The 23,623-nt window shown below is 43.8% G+C and overlaps 1 protein-coding gene across 1 annotated transcript in view; it reads right to left on the minus strand.

The window, feature by feature from the left end:
• Nucleotides 1-3,270: 3,270 nt before the first annotated feature.
• LOC132391060 (transcription factor COE2-like) overlaps nucleotides 3,271-23,623 on the minus strand; it is a 314,392-nt gene continuing 294,039 nt past the window's right edge. Inside the window, exons 16-18 of the mRNA XM_059963792.1 lie at nucleotides 14,105-14,205; nucleotides 9,839-9,928; nucleotides 3,271-3,560 (exon numbers count right to left, since the gene is read on the minus strand). Of these exons, the coding sequence (XP_059819775.1) occupies nucleotides 9,887-9,928; nucleotides 14,105-14,205 (143 nt within the window). The 3' untranslated portion in view covers nucleotides 3,271-3,560; nucleotides 9,839-9,886. The remainder of the gene's footprint in view (nucleotides 3,561-9,838; nucleotides 9,929-14,104; nucleotides 14,206-23,623) is intronic.

Below are 23,623 nucleotides of genomic sequence, written 5' to 3' on the forward strand. Positions count from 1 at the left end.
TTTAGAGGGCACGTACTATAAAAAGAGTTTGGACAGACTAGAGTTGTTTTCCTCAGACTAGAGTCTGAGGGGAGACCAGATAGAGATGAGGAGGGATTTCTTTAGCCAGAGAGTGGTGAATCTCTTGAATTCTTTGCCACGAGCAGCTGTGGTCATTGGGTATATTTAAGGCAGAGGTTGATAGCTCTTAATTAGTCAGGGGCAGGAAGGGATATAGGGAAAGGCAGGAGACCGGTGCTGAGAAAAAAAATGGATCAGCCATGATGAAATGGATGAACAGTCTTGATGGGCCAAATGGCCTAATTCTGCTCCTATTCTTATGGTCTAAGTTTATAAATTTCTGAGAAGTGTAGATGACCAATACTAAAGGGCATGCTTTTAAGATGAAGATGATTCATAGATGAGTGGGGTAAATTTTTCAAACACAGGGCATGGAGTGCTTGGAACGTGCTGTCAGGGGTGGTGGTGGGAGCAGGTACAGTAGAGGCATTTAAGAAGCTTTTAGATAGGCACATGAATATGCAGAGAGTGCTGGGATATGGACCATGTGTGAGCAGAAGGGATTAGGCAGCATTAGCTTAATTAATTTGGCACAACATCATACTGATGTCTGGCCCGTTCTGTGTTGTACAATGTTCTATATACAGAGTGACAGAACCCACTTCAGTTCACCTGCTGGAGGCCAATTGTCATGTGGAAGAGATTGGGCTTTCAAATTGGAAGGTACATCCTTTGTCTCAACTCACAGGTCTTGGAATGACACTGCAGTGAGGAATTTCAGATGAATACAATTATTCCATTAGCTGATTTAATGGATACAAGCCTTTCCCAATGTTTATCTCAAGCCCCTGTCTCGCTCGCCTCCACAGTTAGTCAAGCACTATATTTTGGAGAGAGGGGATCAGTGCGTCAGTTTATCTGCATACACTAGGGATCTATCAAAGAGACTTTATGGACCAATGGTAACTCTTGGCAAGGAGTTATTTGCACATGTTCTGGAGGAGGTTTTGAACAGAACAACTATCCAGAAAAATACTTCCAGTATCTTATACACAACTGAAGCTCTCTCTGACATGCACAATATCACATCTCCTACAACCTTCAGCCTCACAATTATTGCTGAAATGTTCTGAGCTTACATTTGCCCTATAATTGTCATAGGTGTCTTGCTTGGAGCCAAGGAAGTAATTTCAGATAACTTGTATTGACGTTAATGTTTGTCGATAGAAGAGGGTTTTGGGAATGGGAGGAAGCTCTTTGACCTCTACCCCATGACAGGACCAAATACTTCCAGGTCAAAAATGCTATTTCCTAACTAATGGATTATCCTAACAACTACCATCAAGCAGGAGGTACAGAAGCCTGAAGTCTCACACAACCAGGTTCAACAACAGCTACTCCTCTTCAACCATTTGGTTTTTGAACTAACCCTGCACAACTCTAATCACAACAGTATGGCGGTATTGTTGTACCTTTCTGCGCCTTGTGGCGCATTGGCCGGCAACCTTGTCGTTCCGTTAGCATTTTTTGTTTGCTTTTTTATGAGATCGAGTTGCTAGCTCGACACTTAACCCAGCACAGATGGAAAGCATGCGACTGGATTCGAACCCCAGACCATTTGTCTCGAAGTCCGGTGAGGGTGCCACAACACCAACAGCCAGCATAGTACAGTGATATTATTGCCACTTCTATCATTTGCACTAATACAAAGATTTTTCTTGTTCTATTTGTGTTTTTTCTTGTAAAATGTGTGTATAGCATGTTTAATTCACTTTTCATTGTGAATGCTGCTTATCTGATGCTCTGTACCTATGAGTAAGTTTTTCATTGCACCTGTGCAGATAGGTACTTGTGCATTTGACAATGACCTCTACTTTGACAACTCATCCAATTAATTCAACTCAAATCCAGTTAATGATCAACCTTCAGCTCCACACACTTTATCTCGTCCTTATAGGGGGTGGACAACCTTCACCTTATCCAAGCTAGAAGTTTGGACCCATCCCTACAGTTTCTTTCTACTTTGTACGCTCGATAGGTCACCACAAATCTGCCTGTTAGGTCTGAAACAATTTTTACAACACTACTGCATTTTTTAGATGAAAGACATAGACTACAATCTCGAGATTCAGTAAATAATTCTTCCTCTCCTCCACCCCCTTTTTAACCCACCTGGAGTGTGAAGTGTTATGGGGGGTGGGGGGCAGTCAAACAAACTCAGAGCTCTGAAAAGTGGGCGACAGTGTATCAACCTAGACAGAGTGCCTCATTAAATGGGGCAAACCCTGAAGATGTGAGGGTCAAATCTAATCCTGCATGCACACAACTGCTCACCTCTGTGCATCCCACCACACACACTCATACATACACACACACGCTGGTACATACACGTACACACACACACACACACACACACACACACACACAAAACACAGACAACACACATACTGCATAGATACACATGCATACCACACAAAATACACATGTACCAAATACTCAACCCGTACCATGCACAGATTACATTCACCACACACATGTGTCTTGAGCACACGCCACACACACCAAGCACGCCCACACATGCGCACTACCCTCATTCAAGGATCTCACATGCAAAATACACGAATTTCTGCCTCACAGTCACGCAACTTACACACCTTATAGACTCAGGAGTGTTGTACAGAGGTACCACAGACAGGTAGCCAGCTTTTGGCCCTGCCACGCAGACCAGAGAAATGGTAGACATGTTGTTTATTTGGGGAGGATCTTGGACAGGGTGCACGTGTCTAGGTTGAATCGATTTTCCTTCCCTAGCCCAGGAGAACTGAGTCCAAATACATAACCACATCAGAATCCTAACCAAGTTCAGCTGACCTGTAACTGAGACAACAATGCCCTGTGGTCAGTATGGTTGAATATCACAAGGGCAGATGCTGAAAAGCATATTAACCTCAGGACAGCCCTGCACCATCTTAATGTTCAATAGTCACAGCCTAGACAATCTGACAATAAAGGATGCCGCTTCTTTAAAGTACTGCAAATTTTCTTAAACCTTTAACTTCTAATGTTACCACTCACAACAAGCCATCTATTGACACTTTATTCAGCTGCATTTAAAAAAAAATCTTTTACTTCAATATCTAGTTCGTAAGCCAGCTCTTATCCAAAGGGTTAAGCTGATAAAATTGCCACATTAACCATTATACAAAATAGAAAATTGCAATTTTTTAAAGATTTCTTACCCCCACCCACCCACCCACGCCCACCCATCAACCTTGTTCTGTCTCTCCCGCCACCACCTTTTGCCCTCACTTCCTTGGGTATGAGGTTTCTTAAGTATGGATGAAGCCGAGTTTTCTACAATGCTGTGGGGAATTTGTTCAGTTCAGGCAACAAAGTACGTTAGCTTTGCTCCCACTTCCGAGGGAAGGCTGCTAATATTTTTGACAGCTGTTGATTCTGGTGATGCTGTTTTCATAGAGGGTGAACTTTGCTCCTTGGAATGCGAACTAGTGACAGGAGAGAACAGTCTCACATCGGGGGAACTACGAGTCCAGTCATGGCTGCAAAGACAAGAGGGGAAAATAGGAACGAAGGTAAACATGTGTTCATCCATCATTTTCATATAGATACCAAATAAACAGACATTTTAATACATATTGAGATCTTTCCAAAATAAGCTTGTTGTTGCTGTTTGCATTTTCAGTGTCCCAGATTCTCTGTGAGCAAGGTATCCCCCTTTCTCTTCATCTCTGCTGTTGGCACTAACTCTTCTGTGCCAGCTCCCCATTGCCCTGGGTTAGCTGACGTTTCAAAAATTTCTCCACTTCCACCTTGAATACTTCAAATAATCTGATCTCTACAATTCACTGGGGTAGAAAACTCCAGAGGTTCACCACAATCTCACTACTTCTACCCTGAATTCTTCTAATGATCTGGCCTTCACAGTTCATGAGGTAGAAAAGTTCTGAGATTCACAACCATTTGCAGAAAGTAATTTCTGTGCACCTCCAGTTTAAATGATGAGCCTCTTACTGTATAGCCTCTTACTATATCGAGACCGTTCCAATATTGAAAACATCTCCGCAATTATCATGTGGTGCATACTCTGGATCTTATAGGCCCCCAGTAAGATCACATCTCATTTTCTCAACTCCAAAGAATCTAGACCCAACTTGTTTAGCCTCTCTTGATTGGACGATTTTCTGAATCTGGGAATTAGCCTGGTGAAAGGGCACTGGATGAGACGAGTCCATAGAAGGGTCTCAACCCAAAGCTTTGACTGGCCATTTCCCTTCATAGATGCTGCCTGACCTGCCAAATTAACTTATTTTTATTTATTTACTTAGAGATAAAGCATGGAGCGGGCCCTTCCGGCCCTTTAAGCCTCACCACCCCAGCGAACCCTGATAACCCCGATTTCAACCCCAACCTGATCACAGGACAGTGACCAATTAACCTACCCGGTACATCTTTGGATTGTGGGAGAAAACCAGAGCACTCGGGGTAAAACCCACACATTCCACGGGGAAGACGTACAGAGGAATATTTAAAGCGCAAGTGGTTAAATTTCTGAAACATCGGCGAACCCGGGGCAATAGGGAACTGGCACGGAAGAGAAGATGCCTGGGGTAGGTCAACCAAATGGCAGGGCAGCCTTGATGGGCTGGGTGGCATACTCCTGCTTCTACTGTCCTGCGTTCTTTCAGACAGCCAGGGCACATCCCAAATTGGAATGTTTAACCCTCTCTTGCCAATACTCTGGATATCACATTCCAAATGCAATCGGCTAACCCAACACAGCGCAGGAAGCAAAGCCTAGACCCTGGTGAGCACAGGTCAGTGCACCTCCACAATAAGTCCGGCTTGTCCACGGATGCCTTCACACTGTTTTGGCATTTTTTGAAGCTGTTCCTTCTGTCACTCTTGGTCGCTGGGTTGGGATGGGTCAAGTGGCAAGGAAGGTTTGCTAACTTTGGCTCTAATTCACATTTTGCTATGGTACAGCATTACTAAAAGGATATCAGAAAACTTGGAGCGTAGAACTGACACTTCAGCTCTGCACTGACTATGACGCCAACCTAACTAATCCCATTTTCCTGCACATCCTTCAGTTCCCAGCCTGTTTATCTACTCGTCTAAATGCCTCTTAAATGGTGCTATCATACCTGCTGTTACCTCCTGCTCTGACAGTGTGTTCCCTGCACCTACCACTTCCGGAGTAAAGAAATAGCCTTGCACACCTTCTTTAAACTTCCCCCTTCTTACCCTAAATCTATGCCCTCCGATATTTGATCTTTAAAGTTCAAAGTTCAAGTGAAATTTATAAGTACGTAGATGTCACCACCTTGAAATTCATTTCCTTACAGGGCATCACAGAAGAAAAGAGAAATACAATAGCTGAATGAAAAACTACACACTAACACAGACTGACAAGCAACCAACGTTCAAAAGAAGACCAACTGTACAAATAAAAAACATTTTCCACCCTGAGAAAAAGGTATTGATTATCAAAGTGTATCTATGCCCCTCATAATATTTATACTCCTATCAAGCACTGATGCTCCAGAGAAAATGATTCAAGTTTGTCCACTCTTCTTACAGCTAATACTCTCTAATCCAGGCAACATTCTGGAGAACAACTTCAGACCCTTTTCCAAGTATTTCCTACAACACGGTGACCAGAATTGTACAAAATGCTCCAAATATGGTCTTAACAAAATTTTATATAGCTGCAACATGGCCTGAGAACGTTGATACTCATGTGTCCGACTGTAGAAAAGAAGAATGCCATTTACCTTCTTCACCACACTATATTTGTGTTGCCACTTTCATAAACCATGGACTTGCTCCCCAAGTTCTCTCTGAACATCATTCCTCCACTTAACGTACACTTTATTTTGCATTTGACCATTGTCTGCATTAAACCATCTTCATTTCTCCACCCAGGTCCCCAATTGACCTATTTCCCGCAGTACCATTTGACAATCTTCCTCGTTCTACACCATCTACCAATATTTTATGTTGAATGAAAATCTACTAATCAGCCCACCTACATTTTTTATCCAAACCATAATCCTCAGAGGCCACTTTATTAGGTACAGAAGTGGAACTGGGAGTGGTCTTCCACTTCTGTAGCCCAGCCACTTTAAAGTATGATATGTTGTGTGTTCAGAGATGCCCTTCTGCAAACCACTGTTGTTAGCTGAATTACTGTTGCCTCCCTGTCACCTTGAACCAGTCTGGTTGTTCTCTTACATAAGAACACAAGAAACAGGATCAGGAGTAGGCCATCTGGCCTGTTGAGCCTTCTCTGCCGTTCAATGATATAATGGCTGCTCTGGCCATGGACTTACCTCCACCTACCTGCCTTTCCCCCATAACCCTTAATTACCTTACTACGTAAAAATCTATCCAACCTTGTCTTAAATATATTTACTGAGGTAGCCTTCACTGTTTCATTGGGAAGAGAATTTCTCAGACTCACCACCCTCTGGGAAAAGCAGTTCCTCCTCATCTCTGTCCTAAATCTACTTCCCTGAATCTTGAGGCTATGTCCCCTAGTTCTAGTTCTCTTCTGGCCTCTCTCATTAACAAGGTGTCTTTGTCCACAGCATTGCCGCTCACTGGATATTTTCCCCCCTTTTTTGTACCATTCTCTGTAAACCATACAGACTGTTGTGGATGAAAATCCCAGGAGATCAGCAGTTTCTGAGATACTCAAATCGCTCCATCTGGCACCAACAATTATTCCACAAAGTCACTTAGATCTCCACATGATATTTGGTCTGAACTTCTTGATCATATCTGCATGCTTTTATGCATTGAGTTGCTGCCACATGATTGGCTGATTAGATATTTGCATTAATGAGCAGGTGTACAGGTGTACCTAATAAAGTGGGCACTGAGAGTATATTACTAGCAACAGAGGTCCAAGCACCAATCCCTGCTGAACATCACTGGTCATAGACCTCTGGCCAAAACAAATCCCTCCGTCACTACCCTCTGTCTTCTCTGCCCCAGCCAATCTGCCAATGTTGCCAACTCACCATGGATCCCATGTGTCTATCTTCCAGACCAGCCTACTATGAAGGATACAGAACCTTGTCAAATGCTTTACCAAAGTCCACGTAGACAAAATCCACTTCCCAATGCTCATCAATCATCTTCGTCACCTCCTCAATCAAATTGTGAAGCACAACTTCCCTTGCACAAAGCCATGCTGTCACTGACTAAGTTCATGCATCGTAAATTATGCTAAACATCAGTGAACTGTTGGTTTGGGCAAAAGACTAGGATCCTCCTTTCTCAACTTGCAACTTTCCCGTACATCTAACGTCACCTCTCTCTAATTGTGTGTGTCCTTTAGAAATACAGTCTGTAGATCAGGGGTTCCCAACCTTTTTTTAATGTCCTGTGTTAGAGCAATTTTTGGGTTGAGCACATCTAGCAAATAACTTCAGCCACCAATCTTCAAATCTGAAGATAGATTGTAGATTGAATTTGAAATGCAGCTCTGAACAATAGGTTCCTAAAAGCCTTGAATCACAGACCAGACAATGCTGATTAAAATTCATTTAGATGACTGTGGTGTGGGTGCGAATCAGGAGGTGTGAAGTTTGTGTGTAGTTTTAAAGAAAGCATTGTGGATGTATTGTAAATATGGAATTGTCCTTTGTTGTTTAGCACATAAAATATCAGGCAGCATGGGACAGCCAGACCTTTTCCCAACTGAAAGGGACTCCATATGAAGCCTGCTGTATCTTGTTTTCTTGAATAAAGAGGCTGCTTCATACCTACCAGCACTATTCTCCGGTGAATTCATTCTTCATTCGCACAACAACCCCCTGGATCCCTGTCATGAACTAAGAGGTGCGTGGACCCCAGGTTGGGAACCTCTGGTCTAGATTGTCTGCTTCGCTTTGCTCTTCCCACCAAAATGTATCACTTTACGATGCTCGCTGTTAAATTTCATCTGCTTTGTCCACTAGTACCCTCAAGGCCCTTCAGACTCTGCTTACCAAATAGTTTCCTCTGGTCCCCAAATTGCTCTCTTTCAAGGCATTAACCTTAGCTTAACCCCTCCTGTTTTCTACATGCTGTCAGTCTCTTGCCCTTTCAAACATGCATTGAATTCTTCAGAGGTAATTATTACCCTCTGGGTGGTTGCTTTGCTCTGAGGTCTTTTGGAGCTAAATGGAGCATTTGAATTCTTTGCTGCCATTTATAAGGACCAGTTTTGTAAATTTGGATAATAAGTCAGCAGAATTTTTTTATTATTAGAAAGAGGATTGTAAGAGACCAAGTAAGCAATAAAAAAGCTGGTGAAATATGGCTGATCTAATCTGATACAGAAATGTGAAAAACTGGGGCTAATAAAATTAGATCCATGCTCTTTGGAGTTCAAAGGAATGAGGGGTGATCTTAGAACATAGAACAAAGAACAGTACAGCCCAGGAACAGGCCATTCAGCCCACAATGTTGTGCTGAACCAGCTGAAAAGCAAATCAAAAACACCCAGACACTGATCCCTCCTACCTACACTGTCCACATCCCTCCATCTTCCACACTTCCATGTGCCTATCCAATGTCTTTTAAAAGCCTCTAATGTATTTGCCTCCCCCGCCATACCAGGCAGCGCATTCTAGGCACGCACCACTCTTGGAGTAAAAAACTTACCCTTCACATCCCCTTTGAACCTACCCCCTCTCACCTTCAATGCATGCCCTCTGGTATTAGACATTTCAACCCCTGGGAAAAATGATACTCCCTGTCTACTCTGCCTGTGGCTCTCATAATCTGATAAACCACCATCAGACCTCCTCTCAAGCTCCGCTGCTCCAGGGAAAACAACCCACGTTTATCCGGCCTCTCATGACAGCACATACCCTTTAAACCAGGCAGCATCCTGGTAAACCCCTTCTGCACCCTCTCCAAAGCCTCAGCATCCTTCCTGTAGTGGGGCAACCAGAACTGTATGCAGTACTCCAGATGTGACCAAACCAGAGTTTGATAAAGTTACAACATCTTACAGAAACATGTAACATCATGAGAGTACATGAAGGCTTACATGAGGAACATGCTGCCATGCTGTGGAGGCAGGTACATTAGGAACATTTAAGGGAGTCTTAGATTGAAACATGGAGGAGAGAGAAATAGCGGGCTATGTGGGAGGGACAGGTTCACCTGATCTTAGAGTCGGTTAAGAGGGCAAAACACCGTGGTTTGAAGGGCCTGTAATGTGCTGTACTGTTCTGTCTTCTTTGCGAGACAAGATATCTGGATGTTCAAAGGTGCAAAGTACTTTTATTATCAAAGTATGTATGCCGTATACAACCCTGAGATTTGTCTTCCCACAGATAGCCATGTTACAAAACAATGGAACCTGTTCAAAGGTAGTGTTTGAGGTACACGCGAATTTCTTTTTGCAATCTTTTGGGGTTCTTTACCCAGTCTAGCAGGGGTTCCCAACCTGGGTTCCATGGACCCCTTGCTTAATGGTATTGGTCCATGGCATAAAAAAGGTTGGGAACCCCTGATCCAAAGATTTGGGGAGGCCGGAACATTGGGAAAACTTAAAGAAGACCCAAGTACATATTTGAAAGATTGTGGGACTAAGGGCAATGGGAAGCTCGTACATTAGAAGAATTGAGGCCTGTGGTAGATTAGCCACAATCATACAGAATGGTGGGACGGTCCTGAGTGAACTGCTTCTGTTATCTAAAGATCTTATGCTCAGCATGTTGAAAGGATAGAATTCTAAAGAAGATGGACTTGGGGACATGAAGATATTAAGAACTTTGAAGGTGGGAAGTTAGAAAAATAAATAATTTATAATCACAGGTCTCGCAGAACGAAGTCCAACGGTGCTACTGGAAGCTGGATGTATCTACATCTGATTTCCAGCATTTGAACCGGCCACCAACTTCCACTAAAAAGATAAATATTCATTTGTCAACTTCATTCTAAGTAATGTTGGTTTTAATTAACTTAAACCAATGATTGTGCTTTTAGGCAAATGCACTATTGGAAACAGTAAAAGAACTTTTGGCAGCATGAAAGCTTTGGACAACAGAGTAATTAAAATCAGGTTTAGTATTATTGGCATATGAGATGAAATTTGTTACATTTGCAGCAGCAGTACAATGCAATAAATAATCATTGAGAAAAATTACGGTAAGTATATATTCAATAGTAGTGTAAAATAGAAATAAAAAGTAGTGAGGTAGTGTTCATGGGATCAACGTCCATTCAGAAATGAGATGGCAGAGACGAATCTAATGCAGTTTGTCAGTTTCATTTTGTCTTACAAGACCTGATGTCTTTCCATGGATGCTACCTGGCCTGCTGAGTTCCTCCAGCATTTTGTATGTGTCTCATATGTCTGGTTGCATTGTCTCCCATCCACTCATACCTGACCTCACCAAGTGGAGTCATGGATGTCTGGAGGAATCAGCAAAGAAGAATCCTTCTACATTTGAGTGCAACTGTATTCCTGAGTCTCCCCTCGGGACTTGCAAGACTAACAATAGTGAAAACCAAGAGAAAGCAATGGAGATGATGAAGGAAGCCCTGAACACCACCAGAGATGGAGGACTTTCATTGCTGCCCTAAATGTCAATGGCATAACAGGCAGTAATACATTAGCCTATACATTTGGCCTGTGGGAGGAAACCAGGGTAGATTTGTCCAGAAATACAGCACTTCACATGTCCAGAGGAAAAAAATCAAGTGAAATGGGTCATCGGGGAGCTTGGAATCAAGATCCCAAGGCCAAAATCTGTATGAGAAGCATGTGGTTTTGGGCTTAAGCATTTTCTTGTCCAAGTACTAGAGATTCTGCAGATACTGGAAATCCAGAGTAGCACATAGAAAATGCTGGAGGAACTCAGCAGGTCAGGCAGCTTCTACAGAGGGGAATAAACGGCCAACAATTCCGGTTGAGACCCTTCACCAGGACTCATTCAGGTCTTATTACCAACCCTGATGAAGGATCTCAGCCAGAAACATCAATGGTTTATTCCTTTCTATTGATGCTGAGTTCCTTCAGCATTTTGTGTAATGCGCTTGTTATCCTTGTTCAAGCTTCACCTGATTACAGTTGAGCTCTGATAATTGGTCTGCAATGTCCTACATTTCCCTTGAATGCCTTTATGTCTGGCAAGTTAAATGTCTGGGCTCAGTTCAGTCGGTGTGTTGAATTCCCCAAAATACTGCGAACCTCCAAAGTGGAAACCAAATCCTCCTGGATTTCTGTGGTCCTTCTCTTAGCTATTCAAGTGGGCTGTTGAGTAAATGACGGACCTGTTGTACTGTTTGGGCTGCACATGCCAGGGCCAATTACCAACCTCCCTCGTCTTGCCTGATCTCGACAAGGCAGAGACAAGTTGGGATCCCACTGACTGGTCTTTCTGTCCTTGTCCAGGAGAGTTGGGTGTGTAGAGAAAATAGGTTGGTTTTCTGCACCACAATGTTAGACTGCTGAGATGGATCGTGGACATTACCGATTGACCAACTGGATTTATTTGTTATACTAGCCTGTCTTTAATTATAGTCTTGCGTCCTAACTCATGCCAAATATCATTTACCCACTTGTCTCACTGGCCTATTATTGCTTCTCGTCCCAGTATCTCAATATCAAAATGAACACTCACGTTGCCTAACCGCTGCTTTTCACTCCAACTTGAACACATCTTACAGTTTTCCAATTCTGAAGCCGTGTACCTTCCTGATTTCCATCGCTCTGCATGGCCATGCCTTTATCTCTTTCTAAGCTCTGGCATTCCTTCGCTAGACCACTTGCCCCATCTCTAAGCACCTTTCAGGCACAAGATAGGAGAACACAGGGCTACACCTGGTCTGTAGGTGAGGGAAGAATCTGGGGAATGATGGAAAAGTTGGGGACTAAATGGAATCCGTATAGAATCAGGAGGTGGTAATTAATAGAACCATAGAAATACAGCTTGAATCAGATCCTTCGACCCAGCTTGAAGGATTTCTACAAAATGAATCGCGGAGAGCATTGAGACTGGTTACTTCACCACCTGGTATGGATGCACCAATGCACAGGATAGTAAGAGGCTTCAGAGGATTGTAGTTCCAGCCAGCTCCACCACAGGCACAAGCCCCACCCCCCCCCCCACCCATCCCACAGCCTTTTGAAGGACATCTTCAAAACCCAGTGGCTCATTATAGGCCCTCACTGTGGGGACTCATTACTACCATCAGGAAGGAGGAACAGGAGCCTGAAGATGTGCATTCAATATTGTAAGACCGGCTTCTTCCCCTCTGCCATCAGATTTCTGAATGGTTCATGAACCCATGATCTTCAAGAGGACCACAACCTTGATGTAGGGTTTGGAGTTTGTGTGCCTCAACGACCCAGAGAGCTATGATGGCTGGAGTCAGGGCCTTGAACTTTGGCTCTGGGTAGGGTCACCCACACCAAACAGGTCAAAGGGTAAGAGTGGTCCAGATTCGAGGGTTTAGCTCGAAGCTAACATCTCTGATTGGTCAAAAAATTGTTATGGAAACAGCAACGAAGAATCCTTCTACATCTGTGTGCGATGGTATAGACTGACAGTGAGGGAGGCTCTTCACTGCTGCCCTAGGTGCCAGCAGTGTATCAGGCAGTAAGCAACAAACCCATGAGCACTACCTCACTATTCCTCCTCCATACTTCTTTAATATTGTAAATTTGTTATGCCTGCACTATACTGCTGCCACAAAACAACAAATGTCATGACGAATATCAGTAGCAATAAACCTGATCCTGGTTCTAAACTCACTCATCCCAACCATGGTACTAACCAATCAACTCCATACTCGGCTCATATCCCTCCAAACCAAGGGTAGCCAAAATTTTTTCCCATAGACCCTCATTATTGACCAAGGGGTCTATGGACCCCAGATTGGGCACCCCTGCTCGAAACTTATTATCATCAAGATTAACCTATTATCCCCATTCATTGTTGTACTTCATTAATCGTGATGATTTCTATTGATTTTTCAATGGTTGATACATCAATGGGCAGAAGGAACAGTTTCCATGCAAGTTTTTAAAGAGTTGATAATCAACTTCAGGTATAATCAATGGTTATATCTTGGGATTAAATATTCCTTAGTGAAGAAATGCAAAAGTTAAGGAGGATTTGGTTTCCACATTGGGAGCTCCCAGATTTTTGGGGGGAATCCCACACGCTGACTGGTCTAAACTCAAACATCTTAAGTTGCCAGAAATAAAAGCATTCAAGGAAAATGTAGAACGCTACAGACCGGGAACCAAGATGACTGAAATCATCAGAGTGTAATCGTAATGAGGTGAAGCTCGGACAGGAACAACACGCACAACACACAAAATGCTGGAGGAACTCAGCAGGTCAGGCAGCATCTATGGAGAGGAATAAACCATTGAAGTTTTGGGCTGAGATCCTTCAGCAGGACTGACGATGAGACCTGAATGAGTCCTGGTGAATAGTCTCAGCCACTCCATAGATACTGCCTGACGTGCTGTTCCTCCAGCATTCTTTTCGTGCCACTCTGGATATCCAGCACCTGCAGAATTCCCTGTGCTTGGACAAGGGAACCCTTCAGCCAAAACCACACAATTCTCACACAGATTTTGCCATGGAGGTTTGCTTCCAATCTTCCCAATACCAACTTCACCTAATTTTGGTTTTCACCTGCACATGTGCAGCGCTGTATTTCTAGACAAGACCACTCTGGCAAAAGATATAGGTTAATAGACTGCTGTAAATCACTCCTAGCATTTGGTTAAGCGGACAGAAGAACCAATTTCCATAGAGCATTTCAAGTTAAAATTTTGAAGAGGCAACAATCAACTTTAATCAATGGTTGTACATTGGGATTAAAAGAAAATATGCCTGTTTATCATTGATTACTAAAAATAATCTAACTGTAAATTCTTATTGTACTTTTTTAGGCTGCATCAGATCCAGAGTAATGATGATTTTGTTCTCCCTTACATGTGCGTGCTGAAGAATGACAATAAACAATCTTGAACCTTAAAAAGGTAAGATTCAAGTGTAAAATAAATTCTTAAGTGTTCTCCATTTCATGAAGCATTTTGTGAAGAGTGATCACAGACCTGCTGCCCATGGGAATTCTCTCTGTTGAAAGCAGGTCTAGGGCAGGTAATATGATCCCAGTCTGCCTGGCTGACACAGCTCAAGGTCCCCAATTCCCGAGCTGAAATAAACCACATTTCTGCTCATTTCTGTCTTTGGAGGTTAGATGAGGCTCGATTCAAAGCAAAAAAAAGTGATTGAACGTTTATAAAATATTTTTCTGTCAATAAACAATTAACATTTGTGTCCATAGCTAATTTTCCTCTCAGGGGATTAACGCAAGCTGTACTCTTGCCACAACTTCAGCCCAGCAGGCTCTGCTCAGTGTCAAAAGTGGTACATTTGCAGTCTGACAGTATAGTTTCACAGAGACATACAGAAACAGGCCCTTCTGCTCATCGGGTATGTACTACCCTCTGAGAACCCATCTACAACAATCCCTCTTATCAACTCCTGGCTGGTAGTCTTCTATTCAAATGCTGGACTAAAATACTTCTTAAATGTCACCAGAGCCTTTTCAGGGAGTTTGTACATGCTCCCCGCGGCAACGTGGGTTTACTTGGGGTGCTCTGTTTCCCTCCCTCATTCCAAAGGCATGCTGCTTAATGTTAGGAAGTTATGGGCGTGCTTTATGGGCTGACACTTGCGGGCTGCCCACAACACATCCTCGAACTCTGTTGGTTGTTGATGCATAATGACACATTTCGCTGTATGTTTCAATGTCCACGTGACAAGTAAAACTAAACCTCTTTTTCTTCATGCCTGCCCAGTGCGTCACAGATTCAATTTCTGCTCACTTGACATTGTTTTTTAAAATCTTTACTTAGAGATACAGCACGGCAACAGGACCCTCCGGCCCAACAAGCCACCGCCGCCCAATTGAACTCATGTGACCAAATCAGCTACTAGTCGTGGTAGACCCTTGGAAGGTGGAAGGAAACTGGAGCACCTGGAGGAAACCCACGTGGTCATGGGGAGAACGCACAAATTCTTACAGAAGGCGGTGGGAAATCTTCAGCAACCCACACAAAATGCTGGACGAATTCAGCAGGTCAGTGTTCAACAATGTTTCTGACCTCTTCTTGTCCAGTCCTAATGAGGATTCATCTCACTTAACTCCACTAAAAATAATAAGAGTTCCTATAACTTCTAGAGAGTTGTGAGGGATAGCGCATACCTGGTGTCTCGGATTCACCTGGCTTTTTGCATTTGGTGGAATTTCATCTGATATTGCCCCAAGGGTAAGACAGTATCACCAGCAAGTTAAGCTGACTATCGCAGCATGTGGAGCCAACAACCACCTTCATCTCTACAGTCTCAGAGTCAGGCCTTTCAGCCCATCAACTCTGTGCTTGCCATCAAGCATTTATATACACTAATCCCATGTTATTCACAATATGCTGAAGCAACCCGGCAGGTCAGGCTGCATCTATGGGGAGGCCAAGACTCTTCATCAGGAATCCGCCCTCTGTCGACGCTGCCCGACCTGCTGAGTTAACATGGAACATACAAAAATACAACATTAGTTCCCTGATGCTGGAATCTCATGTGGATAGAGTGGTGAAGAAAGCTTTTGGTATGCTGGCCTTTATAAATTAGAGCATTGAGTATAGGAGTTGGGAGGTCATGTTGAAATTGTACAAGGCATTGGTGAGGCCAAATTTGGAGTATTGTGTACAGTTCTGGTCACCAAATTATAGGAAAGATGTCAACAAAATAGAGAGAGAACAGAGAAGATTTACTAGAATGCTACCTGGTTTCAGCACCTAAGTTACAGAGAAAGGTTGAACAAGTTATGTCTTTATTTTTTGGAGCGTAGAAGGTTGAGGGGGGACTTGATAGAGGTATTTAAAATTATGAGGGGGATAGTCAGAGTTGAAATGGATAGGCTTTTTCTTTTGAGAGTAGGGGAGATTCAAACAAGAGGACATGAGTTGAGAGTTAAGGGGCAAAAGTTTAGGGGTAACACGAGGGGGAACTTCTTTACTCAGAGAGTGGTAGCTGTGTGAAATGAGCTTCCAGTAGAAGTGGTAGAGGCAGGTTCGATATTATCATTTAAATTAAAATTGGATAGGTATATGGACAGGAAAGGAATGGAGGATTATGGGCTGAGTGCAGGTCAGTGGGATTAGGTGAGAGTAAGCGTTCGGCACGGACTAGAAGGGCCAAGATGGCCTGTTTCCGTGCTGTAATTGTTATATGGTTATAGTGCAGACCATTCAGCCCACAAAGTATGTGCTGACCATAATGTCCATATGTCTCCATTCCCTTCTTCTTCATGTGTCTAAACGGCTCTTAATCAACACTATCATATTTATTTCCCCCACCATCACAGACAGTCCATTCCAGGCATCCAGCAGTCTCCACATAAAAAAACTTACTGTGCTCATTCCCTTTAAACAACCCCCCCCCCTCCTTAAAGCTATGCCCTTGGGTTTTGAAGGAATTGTAAATTGCATTGAAAGTTTTGTTTTTGGTGGGGTGGGGAGGTTACTTGAGGACTACACTCACAGATCCTCTACTCCGTCATCAAATGACGGGAGATCTGATAGAGGTCTGCAAAAGTATGAGGTGTATAGATAGGGTGTGGGTGGAGATGCGTCTCTACCAAAGGAGGTATAAGGTGCTCCTTCCCTCCGTTGGCCCATAGGTCACCCTTAGGCAAGTTGTAGCACCTGCTTAGCTCCCCACCCCCTGATCAAGGTCTCGTGAAGCCATGGCAGCAGATGGTGGATGGTCGTATGAGCATTTGTGCATATCACAAGTCCTGGTTATGCGACCACTGACACCAGGCTGGCAACCTCTGAAGAGTATTGATAATGGCTGGGGTCACCCGTCTTGTAAAGACTCTGTCCAGAAGAAGGCAACGGCAAACCACGTCTATAGAAAAATTTGCCAAAAACAATCATGGTCATGGAAAGACCCATGAGCTCCTATGTAATACGACACAGCGCAAAATGATGATGATACACAGATAAAGTGAATGCATGGAGGCCTTTCTCCCTCAGGTGGAGTGAGACTAGAACTAGAGGTCATAGAATTCGGGTGAAAGGTGAAATATTAAGAGGAATGTGACTGAGAACTACTTCATTCGGAGGGTGGTGTTTGTGTGCAAAGAGCTGCCGGTGGAAATGGTAACAATGGGTTCAAATGCAACATTTAAGAGAGGTTTTTTTGATAAGTGCATGGTTTGGAGGGGTTTGGAGGGGATTGGAGGGGTTTGGAGGGGATTGGAGGGGCTTGGAGGGGTATGGAGGGGATTGGAGGGGTTTGGAAGGGATTGGAGGGGTTTGGAGGGGTTTGGAAGGGATTGGAGGGGTTTGGAGGGGTTTGGAAGGGATTGGAGGGGTTTGGATGGCTACAGTCTGGGGTCAAGGTGGATGAGCTGACTTTGCTGACATGGAGCACCCCACAACGGTGCAGAAAGGTGCAAAGCAGCGAACTGGGTTCCAGGGATGCATCGTGCTGGCGACAGGGAAAGCCTGGCTGAGGAAGGTCCCTGGGGCGGAGGTTTGGAGAAACTCACATCTCTCCAGATCTCATTTGACTGCTGCTCTTTTGAAGCCCCTCACAATCCTAGACAAAGCCCGAAAGGCGTCTGTTGTCCAAAAAGTGATCTTATTCTAAGCATGGGCACCGAGCACATTCCGTGTCTCTATCCTGGATCTGACGTCTTTCGTTTTATTTACTTGGCGTGGTAGCGTAAACCTTTATGGCAGCCAGCTGCAGGATTGGGGTGCGATTCCCACTGCTGACTGTACATTATCTCTGTCCGCCAAAAGGACACAACTTTGTTGTGGTTTGCAGGCTTGTGTGTCTCAATGACCCAAAGAGCTCTGTTGGCTGGAGTCGAGGCTTTCTGCCTTGGCTCTTGGTAGGGTCACCCATGCCAAACAGACTAAGGGTAGAGGCCAGACTAAGAGCGGTCCACCGGTTGTCCAGGTTCAGGGGCGCAGCTCAGGGCCAACAGCCCTGACTGGTAAAACAAAACTGTTGCAGAAACAACAATGAAGAGTCCTATGTCTGAGTGTGGCGGTATTCCTGAGTCTCCACCCGGGACCTGTGTGCCTGACCGGAGTAAAAACTGAGCTACTGACTCGATGAAGGAAGTCCTGAACACCGCCAAAGGTGGTGGACCTTCACTACCACCCTAAACTCTAGCGGTGTTACGGGCGGTGGAAGGACATTCTCCCTGTGACTGTGTGGGGTTCCTCTGCATGCTCCAGCTGTCTCCCACGTTCCAAAGATGTATGGTTAGGGTTAGTGAATTGTGACCACGTTATGATGGGATTGGAATCTTGGCAACACTTATAGCCTGACCAGCACAGTCCTCGCTGGTTTGGCTTGACGCAAACGGCGCACTTGGCTGTATGTGCATGTGACAAATAAAGCTAATCCTTCATCCTTTGCAGTTCCAAGCTCACTATCTCACAGGCATTCCTCCTCCGAGAAGTCATTACACAACAAATCCTCCATCTCCAGCTCCCGTGCTCTTTTCCAATCTATAGTTAAACCAAACGCCATGGGCCCTGCTTCTTGGGAAGGGCTCATTGGCTGGGTACTGGTGAAATAACACTATACTATCATGTTAGGAGGTGGAGAGTTTGGCCCAGAGTCCAGTTACTGGTTTCTAGTTCCTGGCTTGTTTCCTGAGCTGTTTGAGTTGGGTCAACCACTCTGAACCCATTGGTCCCTGTAGTTTAAGTTCTGCAATGAACAGTAGATTTTCAAAGCCACTCTCTACATCTTCAGCAACACACACAAAATGTTGGAGGAAATCAGCAGGTCAAGCAGCATCAATGGAGGGAAATAAACAGGAGACCTTTCAACAGGACTTGAAAGAGACAGAAATCAGAATAAGAAGGTGGGGTGGAGGGGAATGAGTACAAGCCAGGTAAAGGGGAAGGTGGGTGTGTGAGGGGGGGATGACATAAGAAGCTGGGAGGTAATAGGTGGAAAAGGTATCTGAAGAAGAAGGATCTGATAGGACCAGGGATGACTGGAAAAATTGGATCAGCCCATGATTGAATGGCGGAGCAAACTCGATGCACTGAATGGCCGACTTCTGCTCCTATATCTAATGGTCTTATAGGATTGAGGACCATGGAAGAAAGGGAAGGAGGAGGAGAACCAGTGGGAGGTGATGGGCAGGTGAGGAGAGGAGAAGGGGTGACAAGGGTGCCAGAATAGAGAATGAGAGAAGAGAGTGGGGGGGGGGGAATTACTAAAAGTTCGAGACATCAACGTTCATGCCACCATGATGGAGGCTACACAGATGGAGTGTGAGATGTTACTCCTCCAACTTGAGAGTGGCCTCATTGTGGCAGCAGAGGAGGCCACGGACTGACATGTTAGAATGGGAAGTCAAATTGAAATAGGTGGTTGTTTCCGCAGCTCTACTGATCTCCCCTTGGTCTCTCTGTAAGTATAAAGTTTACCTAATCTCTACTCAGAACTACAGTATCTTTCTTCTATCCCTTCTGCTAATGAGGAGCAATCTTATAAAGGTGCATAAAATTATGAGGGGTATGGAGAGAGTGAATACTTAAAGGCCTCTTTCCCTCTTGTTGGGTGAGACCAGAACCAGAGGCTATAGGTTTAGGGTGCAAAGTGAAATGTTTAGGGTGCAAAGTGAAATATTTAAGGGGAACCTGAGTGGGAAACCTCTTCACTCAGACGATCATGTGAACATGGAATCAGCTGCCAGAGGAAGGGGTAGTTGTGGGTTCAATTGTGACATTTAAGATAAAGATTGGTTAAGTACATGGATGAGAGAGGCATGGAGGGCTACAGACATGATGTAAATAGGTAAGACTAGCTAGAAGTACCTCTCAAATACCCGCGGGTTGGTAGGTTATAGAGTATCTGTAAATTGCCCTGAATGTTGGCTAATCTGAGAGAAGAGCGTAGGAGGAACAAAAAAACATGGGATTAAAGAAGGATTAGTGTAAGTGGGCAGTTGATGGGCAGCACAGTGAAGACTTTGGTTCTCCATGAGTCATTCGATCTAAGATGCAGCATCTTCTCATTGAGATCGATGGGAAGAATCAGCTCAAAGAAGGGAGTCCTCCCTGTTTCCTGATTGTCTACAATATCTGGGAATAGGACTAAGGAGCACAATGGAAGACTGTCCAATGACAGACCGGTGTGGCAGACCTGTGGGAGTGTTTCACCTCACCCTTCTCCTGATTCTCACATTCCTATCTCCCCACCCTCCACCCACAGTAGGTCAGTGAACCGCTTGTTGCTTGGGAATCTCGCGGTGGACAACTTGGGTACCTCCAAGACCTCATAACTGAACTTCAATGAGAACCTGTTGGCTAAAACAAATTGTAACTTCGAGCCTTGACAGACGATAATTACCAGATTATTTCATCTTATTTCTTCATCTACTCTTAAGATTGTGATTTGTAGAACATTAGCTCTTTGCTTTTAAGGGATTTCGGATAGAGCAGCACACAGCTTGTAAGCCTTCAAGCAATCCAGAGTGAAGCCAAGCTGTTTAATTAATATTGAGAATAGCTAACTAATATGATAACTTGAAGGAAATAAATTAATAGTGATAGATAGAAGGTGATAGAGAGGGAGTGATTGATAGATAGATACATTCACAATGAGAGAATGTTCCTTTTGTTTAAACTTTCAAAGATAGATACCTCATCCTGGACTCACGGCCCTAAACTGCTTACAAAACATACACTCAGTAGCCCCTTTACTAGATACCTCTTCTACCTAGAAAAGAGGCCACTGAATGTCTGTCTATTCATGGTCTTCTGCTGCTGTAGCCCATCCACTTCAAAATGCTGTGCAACCAGAGACACTCTTCTGCACAGCACTGTTGTAACACGTGGTTATTTGAGTTACTGTCAGCCTGAACTAGTCTGGCCAATCTCCCCTGACCTCTCTTATTAATGAGGCGTTGTCACCCACAGAACTGCCACTTGCTGGATTTTTGTTTTCAGTTTCGCAGAATTTTTTTGTCAACTCTAGAACAGGCGTTCCCAACCTGGGGTCCACAGACCCCTCAGTTAATGGTATCGATGCATGGCATAAAAAGGGTTGGAAACCTCTGCTCTAGAGATTGCTGTGCATGAAAACCCAGGAGATGAGCAGTTCCTGAGGTACTCAAACCACCCCATCTGGCACTAACAATCATTCCATGATCAAAGTCACTTATGTCACATTTCTTCTCAGTTCTGACGTTTGGTCTGAACAACTGAACCTCATGACCATGTCTGCATGCTTTTATGCGTTAGATTGCTGTCACATGATTGGCTGATTAGATATTTGCACCTAATAAAGTGGTCACTGAGTGTAGATCATACTCCCCTCTATTATCTCCCCAAAATCAAATTTCCCATTCTTTAGTGACATGACTCCAAAATAAAGAAAGAAATTTTACTGTTGCTAGTGTAGAGTACCTGAAACGTTGCTAATAGACATCCTGCCCTAATACATTTGTCAGGGAAATTCCCATTAGAATAAATTGGGAGAAACAAAGAAATGAGGAAGTACTGGCAAATTCACCTGATAAATTAAAAATAATTCAATCTGAATCCCTTTTCTTGTAACACTGACCCTCCTCTTTCCTCCTAAAAGGCTGTGAGAATATTCTGGAAAGTTCTCACCGTTACTGGCCACAAGTGTATAAAACAAAAACAAAAAAAGTGATGTTCATCTGTTTGCTGCATAGAATACGTGACAAGGCAAGGGGTGAGAGTTGTACGAATGTGTACATACTGACAAGTTCCCTGTGAACAGTGTTACAGTTACACTGCACTTCTCTGTGAATGTACATGCAACACTATATTGCAGTTGGATCAACATGCATGCAACGCTGCAGGAAATTTTGGGCCGGGGACCCTTCATGTGTCGCCATCCATCAAAGTTCAAAATCAATTTATTATCAAAGTACATATATGTCACCATATACAACCCTGAGATTCATTTTCTTGCAGGCATTCACAATAATTCTAATAACAGAATCAATGAAAAAGCACACCAGCAGGGTGGACAACCAATCTGCAAAAGACAACTAACTGTGCAAATACAGAAAGAAAGAGATCAAGAATAGATAAATAGACAGATAAGCAAGCAAAGCAAGCAATATATCAAGAACATGAGATGAAGAATCCCTGTAGGACCATGACTGCCTACATTATACGACTTGGCACATAATGATGATGACTACTAGAGATGGGGCAGGACTCAACTTTATCTCAGGAAACTGAAACTGGGAAGGTGATGAAAATATCAGTAAGGGAACCCTTTGGGGAACAGTGACCACAACTCTGCCAGTTACGGAAAGGGGTAGAGTTGTTCCTCATATTATCTGGAATTGGGGGAAGAAGCACAAGAGAGCACCTAGATTAGGAGATAAGGAGACTATCCCATCAGACCATAAGAATTCAGCCCATCAAGTCTGCTCCACCATTCCATCATAGTTGATCCATTATCCTTCTCATCTCCATTCTCCTGCTCTCTTCCCCATAACCTTTGACGCACCGACTATTCAAGAACCTATTAACCTCTGCTTTAAATATGCCCACTGAATATTAGATTACCCACTCATCCCTTGATAAAATGGAAGTGAGCTCACATCTCTGGGCACTGCTCTCCATGTGCTGAAGTGCTTTACACATGGCAAACTCTAATGGTAAATTAAAATTAATCAAATTTAAATTACAATGAGACTGATATTTCTTTTTGAACGTTCAAATCCTTTGCATATCTCAGATGCATGGCCCCAACTACTTACCTTTAATGACATAACACACACACAAACACACACACACACAAAATAAAGAAATAATACTATTTTAAGTGAGCACATCAAGGGTCTCCTTTAGCCAGAGAGTGGTGAGTCTGTGGAATTCGTTGCCATCGATGACTGTGGAGGCCAAGTCACAAGTCATTGGGTATAATCAAACTGGTGGTGATGCCTTGTCCTGACATAAAGGTGCCTAGACTCAGAGCAAGCAACAGCAGTCCTTACAATCCATTGTAACTGGAAAGGTACAGCAGGTCAGGCAACATCTACGGAGGGAAATGAACAGTCGGCATTTCTGGTTGAGACCTTTCACGAGGACTCTCTTGTGCCCTACAACCTCCTTGCTGTTTTCACTTTTCCCACAGTCCTTCAGAAGCGTCACAATCTTCCAGGACTCTTAGCTTTTGACCCATTAAACAGCAGCACTAGCCTTTCCACTGACTGGGTGACAGGTTGCTCGAGGGAGGTTATTATAATCATGCAATGCATGACTACATTGAGTGAAAGAGTAGAACAGCAGAGCCATAGAGTACTACAGCACAGGAACAGGCCCTTCAGCCCATCTAATCCGTGTCAAAGGACCAAACTTTCTGCTGAAACTGTGGAACTCATTACCACAGATGAATGTGGAGTCAGATCATTGGGTGTATTTAAAGCAGAGGTTGATAGGTTCCTTGATTAGGAAGGATATTAAAGGTTATGTGGTGAAGGACGAGAACAGGGTTGAGGAAAATAGATCAGCCATGATGGAGTACAGGTAGTTTCTGAG

This window comes from Hypanus sabinus, chromosome 1, assembly GCF_030144855.1.
Source record: "Hypanus sabinus isolate sHypSab1 chromosome 1, sHypSab1.hap1, whole genome shotgun sequence".
Taxonomy (NCBI): Eukaryota; Metazoa; Chordata; class Chondrichthyes; order Myliobatiformes; family Dasyatidae; genus Hypanus; species Hypanus sabinus.